This window comes from Perca flavescens, chromosome 7 (genome assembly GCF_004354835.1).
Source record: "Perca flavescens isolate YP-PL-M2 chromosome 7, PFLA_1.0, whole genome shotgun sequence".
Classification (NCBI taxonomy): Eukaryota; Metazoa; Chordata; class Actinopteri; order Perciformes; family Percidae; genus Perca; species Perca flavescens.
Window position 1 is genome coordinate 31740272 of NC_041337.1, and position 14038 is coordinate 31754309.

The 14038-nt window shown below is 47.6% G+C and overlaps 1 protein-coding gene across 1 annotated transcript in view; it reads right to left on the minus strand.

The window, feature by feature from the left end:
* Positions 1–3046: 3046 nt before the first annotated feature.
* The window catches only part of snphb (syntaphilin b), a 34014-nt gene continuing 23022 nt past the window's right edge, over positions 3047–14038 (minus strand). The window contains exons 3-6 of the mRNA XM_028582638.1: positions 7198–7305; positions 6125–6274; positions 4753–5048; positions 3047–4698 (exon numbers count right to left, since the gene is read on the minus strand). Coding sequence (XP_028438439.1) covers positions 3047–4698; positions 4753–5048; positions 6125–6274; positions 7198–7305 — 2206 coding nt within the window. The remainder of the gene's footprint in view (positions 4699–4752; positions 5049–6124; positions 6275–7197; positions 7306–14038) is intronic.

A 14038-nucleotide genomic window follows, 5' to 3' on the forward strand; every position in this document is an offset into this window, starting at 1 on the left:
CAATTCAGTTGGCGTCGGACTTTTTTTTTTTTTTTTTTTTTTTTGCTGGTTGTGTCAGGGTGTTCCTCGATCCACGTTTGGCTCACGAGTCTCTGACAAGCAGACAAATTTCGATTTGACAGTTGCAGTTGGCTTGTTTGCCCTTATAACACATGGAGTAAAACATCTGCACAAGATCAGCAACAAGAGGGAATTGTCGTCAGGTGCCACTTTCATTAAAGTCCTCTCGAGAAACACACATTCACACAAAATAAACACCCTGATCCTAAATGCCATTACAACCCAGATATCTTATTGATTTACATTTTGAGTGTCGACTAACATGTAGTACTCCATGTCTAGAAATGCTTTGCAGAATGATCCATTAAACAAATCAGGTTGATGTATTTGCAGTGACTGACTAACTCTTGTACAGTGGACTTGAAATACACACTACCAGAGTGACAGTTAAACTACACCAAGAGAGCACTAAGTTAGCAGAAATATACAGCACAGAGCACACACTGAGCACAACTCGCTTCTTTCAGATCTACATCAAAGTGTCAAACTGAGCCAGTGAGTATCTACAGTACAACCAAGTGTCTGATCATTATATGACTTTCCTATTAGATTTGATGAATTGAAGACATTCCCTAAGTGTGTTATGTGAAATGAAAGCAACCCAAATCGAGTTCAATTATTTTCAATAACTCAAAAGTTCAGCTGATTTGGCTTTGAATGCAAGCTTCAGTGTGCAAGGACCAGCCGTATGACTGAGAACAGGGAAAAAAATCCACCTTAAAACAGAATGTCCATGTTGTTCTTATTCTCTCTCTCGTAGCCTGAAACCCAAGAACAAAGACTTCCAGCACCTAACTCTACGTAAAACCACAACTTGTCGCTTACGCTTAGTTTGTGTACGAATTACACAAGAATTATTTGAATTAGTGAGCTTTAGAGGTGCTAGTAGATGGATAGGACAGAGCCAGGCTAGCTGTTTCCCCTGCTTCTAGTCTTTATGTTAAGCTAAGCTAACCGCCTGCTGTTTGCAGCTTCATAGCGTACAGAGACGACAGTGGTACTGATGTTCTCATCTAACTCGCGGTAAGAAAGCAAATACGTTTTCTCCAGCCAAATCTTTACCGCTCCAATCAGCAAACAGAGGCCGGAACAGAGTGGCTGAGAACGATGACGTTGAGCTTGTGCGCTAGCTTGTGTTGTTGTTCCGTAATGGCGGCGGAGAAAGATGCGAGCGAAGCCATTCGGTCCGTTGTGGCAACACTGCCGAATATCCAAAAGTTAAATTGCTGAGTTTTGTTGGTGGCCATGATGTTGTGGCCCTGATCCCCACGGGGTTCGGGAAGAGTTTGATTTTCCAGCTCGCTCCGTTAGTAGTGAAGGAGTTGGCTAAGGCGAACGCTAGCGATGCTAAGCCGACGTAAAGCAGATCAAGAGTGGCTCTGGGCAGATCCAATAATTTTAAATTTCAACACAGTACCTGCCTTCAAGGAAGTTAGGAAAGAGGCCAGACTCTCTGTACAAATGAAATGTACGAGACTCTGGTAGGACCAGGCTAGTGTAGAATACTCATGTGGACAAAAAGTACTGGTATGTAAGGGCCATTTCAGGCACTGGATCTGCCCTCCAACAGCTGTGATGGTTGAAAGTGTCTATGGTTCTTGGCAGCCTTGCTGTCGTGCGTTTCGGTGTGTTCTACCCTTAGAATCAATCTGATGTATGTGTCTACATTGTTGTTTCTTGATCCATGTTTTCAGTCTTGAAGATGTCGAAGACTCAAACAGTCAAAGGACTTCTGAATTAGGGTGGATTTTCCCTTTGTCACTGATAGATTCCTACTTGGAATCGTGTCAAAAATTACGATTTCATCGGAATCATTTCTTTATTGGAATCGTTTGGAGGATTTGGTTTCAAATCTGATCATGGGTTCCAAATTTAACATGCGCAAGTTTTGGTTTCCGTAGCGGCCAGGCGCTTGTTGTGTTGCAGCCGTGGAGCACAGTAAGCGGTGCTCTAGTGTGGCTTTATTTTACGTTGAAAAAGCCCCGTCAAACTGCAACCCACCTTTGAATCAAAATAAAACTTTCCTCTTATTTGTGAAATAAGCATGAGACCCGTTTCAACTTCACCACTCAAAGAATCGGAATCGAGAATCGATAAGAACCGGAATCGAAAGAAAGAATCGGAATTGGAATCAGAATCGTTAAAATCTAAACGATGCCCAACCCTAGTCACTGAGCAGTGTAGCTCATCCACTGCAGACAACAAGACCATTTGGGCACACATTGACTCACTCTTACACACACACACACACACACACACACACACACACACACACACACACACACACCCACCCACCATATTTCTCGTACACATGCACCAACACATGATTGTTAGAACATGTCAGAATTGAGACAGCCTGGTAGGTTGACAGATCAATGAACCTTTAACATTTCCCTGCATTTAAAAAGAAAAAAAAAAGTGTTAAACATCCAAACGTAGATCATTAATTTCAATCAGCTCATTCGGTTTTGCACAAGTCAGTAGTGTTAGTAGACATCTTGGTATCAACAGCAAGGACCAGTGGGTGAGAGACAATAAGGAGCAGACCAAACAGAACAGCGTTTACTAGTCAGAGATCGTAGTCATAAATGCACATTTCCTGTTCCTGATGCTCCCCTCAGCTATTAACCTTGATGAGGAATGAAGGACAGGAAGTTTTTTCGGTTACACTTGAAGGGATCTACATAAAGAGTGACATGACACTGTCATGAACGTGGCATGAACATTATAAACAAGTCATAAACGTTTATGACATAACGCTTCTTTTAGTAACTGTCATTCGGTTTTTGTCATGACAAGTTAGGGTTAGGGTTAGGGTTCATGTGTCATGACAGCGTCATGTCACTCTTATGTAGATACCTTCAAGTAAAGTGTTACAGTTTTTTCTCTTCCTCTCCTCTACACTACAGGTATCTTCCAACAAGCTAAGACCCATACAGGAGAGGCCGTAGTTAAGGACCACAGAGGTGCTAGACAGATTCTCCTGTTATATCTGTGATCCGCCCAGGTCACCCCCGCCTGCAGGGTAATGCCTCAACCCCCCTCCCCGGCGCAGCGAGTGCAGCGCCACAGTGCAACAGCCTCGCAACAGCGAGCCTATATGGTACATGGGCTGTCCGGCACGGATTGGGCCACGGCAGAACCACGCCACTGTTGGCACCACTGGGATGGCCACTGCCAGCAGATCAACCAGGAAGTGACGACTCCAGTAGCTTTTCTCAATTGTGCCAGAGCTGGTTGAATCTCCCTCCTCTGCTGCGGCGCCCCCTGTGGCGTCTTGTTCTTTAGTTTCATCTTCATCATCATCGTTCTCATCGTGCAACTCCACTACAGTAACACCAGCTATCTCCTCATGGGAAGAGGATCTCCTCGGCTGGGAGGTGTGAGGCTGTTCTACGTCTGGCGAGAATCTTGGGCTGCTTGGACTCAGCTCTGCTGTCTCCACCTGGGTCGATCGTGCTGGTAAACCAACGTCTCGCTGCCTGTCTTCCATGCTGAGGTTTTCCAGTGTCCCACCCTGTCTGCCTTCTCCACAGCATCCTCCAAACTGAAGCTCACCCTGCGTCCCTGCCGATGTCTCTGCAAAATCGCAGGGTTTTCCTGGTGCTACCTCATCTACTGCACTCTGAACTTCCACCTCATTCCCTCCCTCTGAGCCCATTTGCATCCGCTGCTCTTCTTCTGCCAATCTAATCGCTGTCGTTTCCTCCTGCTGCTCCATTGCTGCAGCTTCCTTCTCTCCCTTCTCTTTCTCCTGCTTTTCCTCTTCCTCCCCATATACAGGACTTTCCATGGAACATGCCACAGTAGCGGACCGTGGTAAGGGAGGGACCAGAGGAGTCTTAGTGACCGGGATCGGCTCTGTGGCTGTACTCATCATCGTCGCTGTGGTTACTGAAGTTATGGTGGTGATGGAGTCCAGCTCCTCCTCCCCCTCATCAGACATCCAGGTAGAGGTGGGGCTGCAGGCCTGGGAGCGGAAAGTGCGTTGCTCCGCAATGGTATCCAAATCCGAGGGGTAACCTGTCGTTGCAGGGATGGGGCAGCTTTCGGTCTGAATGCCTGTCTCCCGCAGGGGGTGCAGGTAGAGGTGGTGGTGGGATAGGCAGGGATGGCTCATACAGCCAACTCCGCCCATGCCGCAACGAAGGGGTGCCAGCCGCTCACCTGTGCACAGCTTGTCATAGGTGGAGGAGTGTGGCATGGTGTGGGGCATAGAGTGGGACAAATTGTGAGGGAAAGAATGAGGTAAGGTATGGGAGTAAGTGTGGGGCAGAGAGTGGGGCAGAGAGCTACTAGGCAGAGAATGGGGCAGAGAATGGGGCAGAGAATGGGAAAAGGTCTGTGCGTAGGAGTTGAGTAAAGATGCTGTTTCCTCAGAGAGGAAGGCTGCCTCCAGCAGCAGGTCGGTCCGACTGGGGACGCTGCTCTCCCCACAGCACACAAAGCCGCTGTCCTGGGTGCCGTCACCTGACAGACAAGGAAAGTCCAGGCCGTTGCCGTTCCGGTCCGCAAGCGCCTGATCACTCAGCTTAGTGTAAGTGGAGCTCCGGGTCAGAGAACGGGCTGGCGAAGCATCGCAGGAGCAAGACCCCCTCCCTCCTACTGCCGGTTTGGGTATTCCCCCTGGACTTTCCCCTGATACCGATGCTGGTGCCGAACCTCCTACACGGGTCCGAAAGCCTGGAATGCCTTCCCCCTCCTTGGCTAATCCAGCCTGGGCTAGGTCCATGCTCAGCAAAAGGTTCTCAAGCTTGTGGTTCTGAGTGTTGATGTCCTGAAAGTACTTCTGGACCCCTATGTCCCCGCTGAGCCCCCCAGCATCACTGAGACTGGCGCGAACAGTGTCCACAGCCTGTTTAAGCTGCTGGATCTCCTGACGCGCCTCCTTCAGGGCCAGCTGAGCCTCAACACGGTGACATTCCTCCTCAACCCAGTCCTCCTGCATCCTGTATAGCTGGCCTCTCAGCTCATCTATCTCTGTGTCCCTGGGAGGGGGGAAATGGAGAGGAGAAAGGGGAAAAAGAAAGAAGAGAAGAGAAGAGAAGAGAAGGGGAGAGAACAAAATAGTTATGAGGATTCAGATATTAGGCCTAGTGTAAAGCGGGATCTATGCTTCTGCGGAGGCTCCACACAGAGCTTTCACCATAGCCTACGTAAGTGACCTGAAGTTTATACTTGTGCGTTGGTGGGCGTGTTATCTAGAGAATAGGAGAGCTGGCATGTGTGTATGCGTGGGGAGTGTGTGGTAGAGCGAATGAGAGAGTGACGGTGATTAGCTTCGGCGCAAGTAGCGACTCTAGAGGCAAAGTGGGAGAAACAAAGTGTCTCCCCTGTGCTTTCTGAGCATGGTAGGAAATCTGTAGCAGGAAAAGTTAACCTTCTCTCCTTGATTTCATGTTGTTTATGGAGAAGGAGAACCAGGAAATGAGTCGGGGGAAATGCAACGCTACCAAGCCACGGCCGAGCGGACAAATAACAGTTGTTGCGGTCTGTGTCTGTCTGTGTAGTTCTTTTTTTGAGAGGTGCGCGTCAGGCTACGGCAAAGGGTCCGGCGTAGTGTCTGTATCTCCACGCACCGATGTACGTACTAGAGATGGTCCGATACTGCCTAAAACGCTGGTATCAGTATCAGGAAGTACTGGAGTTTATGCACCGATCCGATACCACGTAATAAAGCCCTAAAGAAAATCTACATTAAAGTAGTTTATTTATGTTCTTTTTCTGTTATAACTGACTGTCAAACTGGATAATAAAAGAAAGTTCTGTGGCATTCATTGTTTGTATTTGTTCATGTTTCACAAAGAGTTTAACTTGAGCCAGACAGACAACAAAGATTTAGTTTAAGTTCAGGTATCGGAATCGTTATTGGGAAGCAAAAAATGGTATCAGGCCATCTCTAGTACGTACCCACAGCTTTGATAAAACGCAGAAGCATAAATTGGCCCTAAGGGTTGGGGTTAGAACCTGGTACTTAAAGGAAAACCTCAGAAAAAGTCAGACAGTATAAAACATGACTTTCTGGCCAGTATGGAAAATCTCTATTTCTATCCAAGTATCTCACCTGTCTTGTAGAGTGTTGATGGTTTCCTTCAGCCTGGCCCGCAGGTGTCGGATACACACCTCTTTCTGCTGCAGTGGTGTGAGGTACTGCTCTGGTGGAGGGGGCCGGATACCGTGGTTGTCCGTACATGACGTGTACTTCTGATGACGTCTAGAACAATCATACGAAAGGAGTTTTTCATAGTTCTTTTGAACTGATTACACTTCAGTGACCTTTATTTTATTTTGTTGATGTCTTTTAAGTAGGGCTGGTAATTGAAACTCAATACCTTTATATCCAGAGCACTGATGATCAAAAAACTGTTGGTGCTGGTTAGGTATTAAAAGTTTACATGGTTTTTTTTTTAGAACTTGCTAAAACAGCTGCTTCCTGTCTCTGATGAGATAAGACTTGACTGTAAGACCAAAACAATGATTCGGCTGACAATTCTCTGCGGGTTTGTCACTATGAGCAAGTCCTTTTACATAACATATTCTTGTTTGATCCACTATTATTATAAAATGATTTATCAGAGCAGCTTTAAAAGACTGAAAATGTACTTTCGATAAAACAGCTAGGGAATTGGAGGACTGAGCTCCTTCTGGACGGCTCTACTTGATGCCATCTCTTTTTGTTCTTCTGTTTCATCTCCTCTCTTCCCGCATCTCTATTAATTTGTCTAACTTTTGCACTTTTATCTTTTGATGTTGTGTGCCCTTACTGGTGTGTGTTTGTCAGTGTGCGAGGGTCTGTGTTGTTGTGTGTCCCCATTTGTTTTGGACCTGAACTGGGTTGGTGTGTGGCTGAGTAGGGGAATTAAAGGGAAGTGACACACTGTTTTCACTATGCTTTGTTCACCATGGACTGTGCTGTACAGTATGTCACGTACTGTGAAAATGTTAAATTTAAATAAAAACCAGCTAGGGGATGTAAATACATGTTGTATTAGTTCTGATTTTCACCGATGTGAAAGTCTGCAAAGTTTTGATTTCTATTTGTAACTTTGGTTTGAAAGGAGTGCAATCAATCCTTCTATGGAGTATATTAGACAAGAGCACTTTACGGAACAGACCATGCAGTTTCTAATGACTTACCCTTTGGTGGGGCTGCAGTCGCTGCCTTTGCAAGAGCCTGAGTTGCTGCTGTTGCTAAGGGAGGTGTTGCCATGGGGATCTCTATTACTAGGCGGGGCCGGGGTCCGCCTGGTCCAAAGTAAGAGGAAACATGTTAACCTGTTCCCGCAACACTCCAAACAACAAGGTGACAGTGGATTATGTGAGCTGTTGAGCAAAACCATTATGAACAATTGTTCAAAATCACAAATCAAAGAAGACACGAATGGAGCACGCGTCAATCCAGGTCCACTAACATGCCAAATACAACACCGAAATGCACAAATAAACACAGACACATTATGAATACAGAGGGCAAAAAGTTACTGCCAACAGACGACAGTTCTGCCTTAGAAACAAGGACACACACTCATTTGGGCAATGACAGTGATGCGGCAATTATAAAAAAAAAAAAAAGGAATGTGCTCTGCAAAGATGAAAAACCAAAGCAAGAATCCAAAGGAATTAGGAAGTCAATGAAATATAACTGCAGGAAGCATTCCTCAAAAGAAATAACACGAGATAGCTTTCACTAAAGGGTATCAAAAAAGAGGACAAACAAAGAGAAAAGAATAAGGGAGTAAGAGGTCAGGCTAGACAATGTGGAAACAATTCTGTTAGAAGAAAAAAAACATTCAACACAGTGCAAAGGCTCTCATCATTCCCATGCTTGAAAAAGTCAACTGAGTGAGGAAAGAAGCGGGACTCGGAACAGACCGACAACGAGGGGTCGACGGAGAGTTCGTTGAACGGCTGTGGCGATCCGGAGACTTGGTGGAAGTGTATCCTTTAGTCGGCGACTTGTTCGATGCGTAGCCTTTAGTCGGGCGCATTGAGACCATATAGCCCGTCTCCATAGGAACGTAGTCTAGCTCTATGAACCTGCAGTAGTCAAACCTGACCAGGCAGAGACAACAGGGGTGTTAAATCACAGAGGACCACGCCGGGCTGATACAATGTGCATGCTTCAAACGTATGCACGCTAGTGAGGTGAGACAAAGCTGTCTTAGGATTCTCCAAATTCATTCAGAGCATGAGATGCAGGTCATCGCTAAATAGCAACAAGCACTCAAACACTGACCGGGGCCCAGGAGAGGTGGCTCTCTAAAAGCTTTACCAAAGGAAAGGAAGATAGCTCTGCTTTAATCGTTCTGGCTGCTCTCCTTGGCTTCCCATGTGAAGTCTTTTGCAGCTATGAAGCGTTTACTGGCACAGAACCCAAGCTACTCTGCATCCTGAAACACAATTCACAAGAGATACAGTGTTCTGAGACTCTAATGATTAGAGAGGCAGCGGCATCAGCATTAGCATTAATTCACGAGAGCCTCATCATCCAGAGCATTTCACTCCAAACAAGCTTTCAGACAAATGTCTCTACACACGGCCGATGTGCTTTGGAACATTGGGTAGATCTCAAAGACACGATCGAGCAGAAATTCAACCTCCGACACATCTGATACACAAATCAAAAGACTGTCAGAACGTGACAATATAATCTCTCTTATCACAACAAGTTAGATGTCCTTGCTAACATCTGGATAGACTTTTAGAAGGACAGAAAGGTTTGTTCAACTGTCAAAATGGTGTCAGATTTACCCAGCTGTGAAATGTTAAAGACCAATCCAACCCCTTTGGGCTATCCAACATCCCTGCTAGTCTCTCTCTCCATGCACCGCCAGGAAAGATTCTTCTTCTTCTGTAGAGTAACCGCTGCTAAAAATAACTCCCTATATATATATATATATATATATATATATATATATATAATATAAACAACATCATTCTGCACTATGAGGCCAGATTATAATCTATAATTTACAACAACAATTTGGAATATATGCTTATTTGCTCTTGTGCCAAGAGTGAGAGGTTAAATGTAAAGCCAGAGCCAGGAGGTGATTAGCTTAGCTTAGCATAAAAACTGGAAGCAGTTAGCTTCGGTATTGTGTGAGGTTGCCAGGCGACTTCAATTCAATTCAATTTATTTATAGTATCGATTCATAACAAGAGTTATCTCAAGACACTTTACAGATAGAGTAGGTCTAGCCCACACTCTATAATTTACAAAGACCCAACAATTCCAATAATTTCCCCAAGAGCAAGCGTTCAGTGTGACTTGTGGAGAATCCAGGATATCACCACAGCCCAGGAGAGACAGAAAGACCGAGCACTGTAGACGTTTGTAGACAGCAGAGATTCCAGCTAAAATGTTGCTGGGGAATATTATGGATAACTTTTTTAAAATCACAAAGGTTTCAATGTCTAATAAAGTGCTGTAGTGGTTGCCAGTTTGTCCGTCAGAAATGCTCAATGAGGCGTTATTATGGAACCCATGCAACTTCTAGGCATGACCCGCCCTTCCATAGCATTTACACACTACTATTGGCCAGGCGTCCATGCTTTTGCAAGGTAACGTAACCTGATTTGTTCAGGTCCCTGACCAATCGGCTATCCTAACCTTAACCACTCGAGGTCAATGCCTAACCCCAACCAATCAAGCTGCTTTGTAGGGCGGGACTTGCCTAGAAGTTACATGGGATCCATAATAACGCCTCAATGAGAGATTATATTGTGGAACAATGGCTAACCAGGATGTGATTTCAGGACTGCCCTTTCTATAGTTTCAAAACTTACAGTAATTCCCCCATTTCTGTGTTCACTTCCCATGCCTACAGTCTTTATGCTAAGCTAAGCTAAGTAGCCCGCTGACTCTAGCTTCATGCTTGACGTTCAAACAAAAATAGAGTGGTATCGATCTGCTCATCGAACTCTTAGCAAAAGCATTTCCTAAAATGCCGAACTAATCCATGACAGGCAATGGACACTTTTGCAAAACTACCCTTAGAGACCATGTAAAACCACACATATCATAAATAATAAAGTTAAAAAAAAGTCAAACAAACATATTTTCACATTTAACCATTGCTACCATCCTGCTAAAGAAAATAAAGTTGAGTATCACAGAATAGTTACATCAGTAGTAGCCAGGAGAAGGAAGGGTGATCTGTTATGGGCAACTTCTAAAGAAATTAAAGAATTGTAAATGTCACATAACGAATGTTGTAATGACCTCTTACTTTAAAGAAACATGTGTTGCCCAATCACTGGCCTCCACAGTGGGAGGAGGGGACAAGCAGGACCAATTGGAGCAGCCGTGAGGGATTTTCACACAGGACCCGATAACTCCACACCACCGTAGTGGCTACATTTGACTACATCTATTTATTTTTTGGGGCTACCCCAACCTCCCCAAGCTTCTAGCAAGAGTTGTGCTGAGTAAACGTGTCCTGTGTGATACAATAAGGGAGTAGGCCAGATATTGACTACTCGGTATTTCTTTGAAGATCAATATATGACAAAAGCCAAGACCAAACAGAAACAGGCAGAGGGAAGCAGCTGAAGCAGTGAGCCTGGAGGGGACAGTACAACAGTGTTTCAGGTCTGTCAGTCTGTCCCATCCATCTGCCGAGATGGAACCTGTATCTGGCCTGTGGGTGCTGGGTGACAGTCTGCTGGAGGAACCTGTGTCTGGGCTGTGGGTGCTGGGTGACAGTCTGCTGGAGGCAGTTGTGGGGAGGCTGCAGGAGTCGAGTGTAGTGGGTGAAGTACATAAATATTCCTTTATGCTGTGGTGTGTTCCTGGTAGAGACAGAGACTTATTTTCAAGAAGCTGAAATCATTTTAGATTTCCAGCCATTTCTCCTTTTTAAATAAACCCAAAAGTACATTCGTATTTCAGGGAATGTCGGCGTCTCACCAGCTTTCTGCTGTCGAACTGGTTAGTGTTCGTAAACAAACAGGGTGCTGTTGATTTAAGCGGCTGTGTTAAACCAGTGATCACATGTGATCACAGTTTGCTTTCAAAGCACAATGATAGCGCAGTTTCTACCGTGCATGTAGCCTCTAAACACAACTTCATCCATCCATCCATCCATCCATCTTCGTCCGCTTATCCGGTGTCGGGTCGCGGGGGGAGCAGCTCCAGCAGGGGACCCCAAACTTCCCTTTCCCGAGCAACATTAACCAGCTCCGACTGGGGGATCCCGAGGCGTTCCCAGGCCAGGTTGGAGATATAATCCCTCCACCTAGTCCTGGGTCTTCCCCGAGGCCTCCTCCCAGCTGGACGTGCCTGGAACACCTCCCTAGGGAGGCGCCCAGGGGGCATCCTTACCAGATGCCCGAACCACCTCAACTGGCTCCTTTCGACGCAAAGGAGCAGCGGCTCTACTCCGAGCTCCTCACGGATGACTGAGCTTCTCACCCTATCTCTAAGGGAGACGCCAGCCACCCTCCTGAGGAAACCCATTTCGCCGCTTGTACCCTGGATCTCGTTCTTTCGGTCATGACCCAGCCTTCATGACCATAGGTGAGGGTAGGAACGAAAACTGACCGGTAGATCGAGAGCTTTGCCTTCTGGCTCAGCTCTCTTTTCGTCACAACGGTGCGATAGATTGAATGCAATACCGCACCCGCTGCGCCCGATTCTCCGACCAATCTCCCGCTCCATTGTCCCCTCACTCGCGAACAAAACCCCAAGGTACTTGAACTCCTTCACTTGGGGTAAGGACTCATTCCCTACCTGGAGAAGGCATTCCATCGGTTTCCTGCTGAGAACCATGGCCTCCGATTTAGAGGTGCTGATCCTCATCCCAACCGCTTCACACTCGGTTGCGAACCGATCCAGTGAGTGCTGAAGGTCGCAGGCCGATGATGCCATCAGGACCACATCATCTGCAAAGAGCAGCGATGAGATCCCCAGCCCACCAAACTGCAACCCCTCCCCACCCCGACTACGCCTCGATATCCTGTCCATAAATATTACAAACAGGATTGGTGACAAAGCGCAGCCCTGGCGGAGGCCAACCCTCACCTGAAACGAGTCCGACTTACTACCGAGAACCCGGACACAGCTCTCACTTTGGTCATACAGAGATTGGATGGCCCTGAGTAGAGACCCCCACCCCCATACTCCCGCAGCACCTCCCACAGTATCTCCCGGGGACCCGGTCATACGCCTTCTCCAAATCCACAAAACACATGTAGACCGGTTGGGCATACTCCCAGGCTCCCTCCAGGATCCTTGCGAGTGAAGAGCTGGTCCGTTGTTCCACGACCAGGACGGAATCCGCATTGTTCCTCCTCAACCCGAGGTTCGACTATCGGCCGAACCCTCCTTTCCAGCACCTTGGAGTAGACTTTACCAGGGAGGCTGAGAAGTGTGATACCCCTATAATTGGCACACACCCTCTGGTCCCCCTTTTTAAAAAGAGGAACCACCACCCCAGTCTGCCACTCCTTTGGCACCGTCCCAGACTTCCACGCAATGTTGAAGAGGCGTGTCAACCAGGACAACCCCTCCACACCCAGAGCCTTGAGCATTTCTGGACGGATCTCATCAATCCCCGGGGCTTTGCCACTGTGTAGTTGTTTGACTACATCAGTGACTTCCGCCTGGGAAATCGACGACAATCCCCCGTTATCCTCCAGCTCTGCCTCTAACATAGAGGGCGATTAGTCGGATTCAGGAGTTCCTCAAAGTGCTCCCTCCACCGCCCTATTACCTCCTCAGTGGAGGTCAACAGTGTCCCATCCTTACTGTACACAGCTTGGATGGTTCCCTTCCCCTCCTGAGGTGGCGAACAGTTTTCCAGAAACACTTTGGTGCCGACCGAAAGTCCTTCTCCATGTCTTCTCCAAACTTCTCCCACACCCGCTGCTTTGCCTCTTTCACGGCAGAGGCTGCAGCCCTTCGGCCCCTCGGTACCCTGCAACTGCCTCCGAGTCCTCCGAGATAACATATCCCGGAAGGACTCCTTCTTCAGTCGGACGGCTTCCCTGACCACTGGTGTCCACCACGGTGTTCGTGGGTTACCGCCCCTTGAGGCACCTAAGATCCTAAGACCACAGCTCCTCGCCGCAGCTTCAGCAATGGAAACTTTGAACATTGTCCACTCGGGTTCAATGCCCCCAGCCTCCACAGGGATGCACGAAAAGCTCCGCCGGAGGTGTGAGTTGAAAGTCTGTCGGACAGGGGCCTCCTCCAGACGTTCCCAATTTACCCGCACTACACGCTTTGGGCTTACCAGGTCTGTCCAGAGTCTTCCCCACCCCTGACCCAACTCACCACCAGATGGTGATCGGTTGACAGCTCTGCCCCTCTCTTCACCCGAGTGTCCAAAACATACGGCCTCAGATCAGATGAAACGATTATGAAATCGATCATTGACCTTCGGCCTAGGGTGCTCTGGTACCAGGTACACTTATGAGCATCCCTATGTTCGAACATGGTGTTCGTTATAGACAATCCATGACTAGCACAGAAGTCCAACAACAAACAACCACTCTGGTTTAGATCAGGGAGGCCGTTCCTCCCAATCACGCCTCCAGGTGTCTCCATCATTGCCCACGTGTGCGTTGAAGTCCCCCAGCAGAACAATGGAGTCCCCCACTGGAGCCCCATGCAGGACTCCAGTCAAGGTCTCCAAGAAGGCCGAATACTCCGAACTCCTGTTTGGTGCATATGCACAAACAACAGTCAGAGTTTTCCCCCACAACCCGCAGGCGTGGGAGGCGACCCTCTCGTCCCACCGGGTAAACTCCAACACAGCGCGCCAGCCGGGGCTTGTGAGTATCCCCACACCCGCCCGGGCGCCTCACACCCTGGGCAACTCCGGAGAAGAAAAGAGTCCAACCCCTATCCAGGAGTATGGTTCCAGAACCGAGACTGTGCGTGAGGTAAGCCCCACCAGATCTAACCGTAGCGCCCCACCTCCCGCACCAGTTCCGGCTCCTTCCCCCACAGAGAGGTGACGCCCCACGTCCC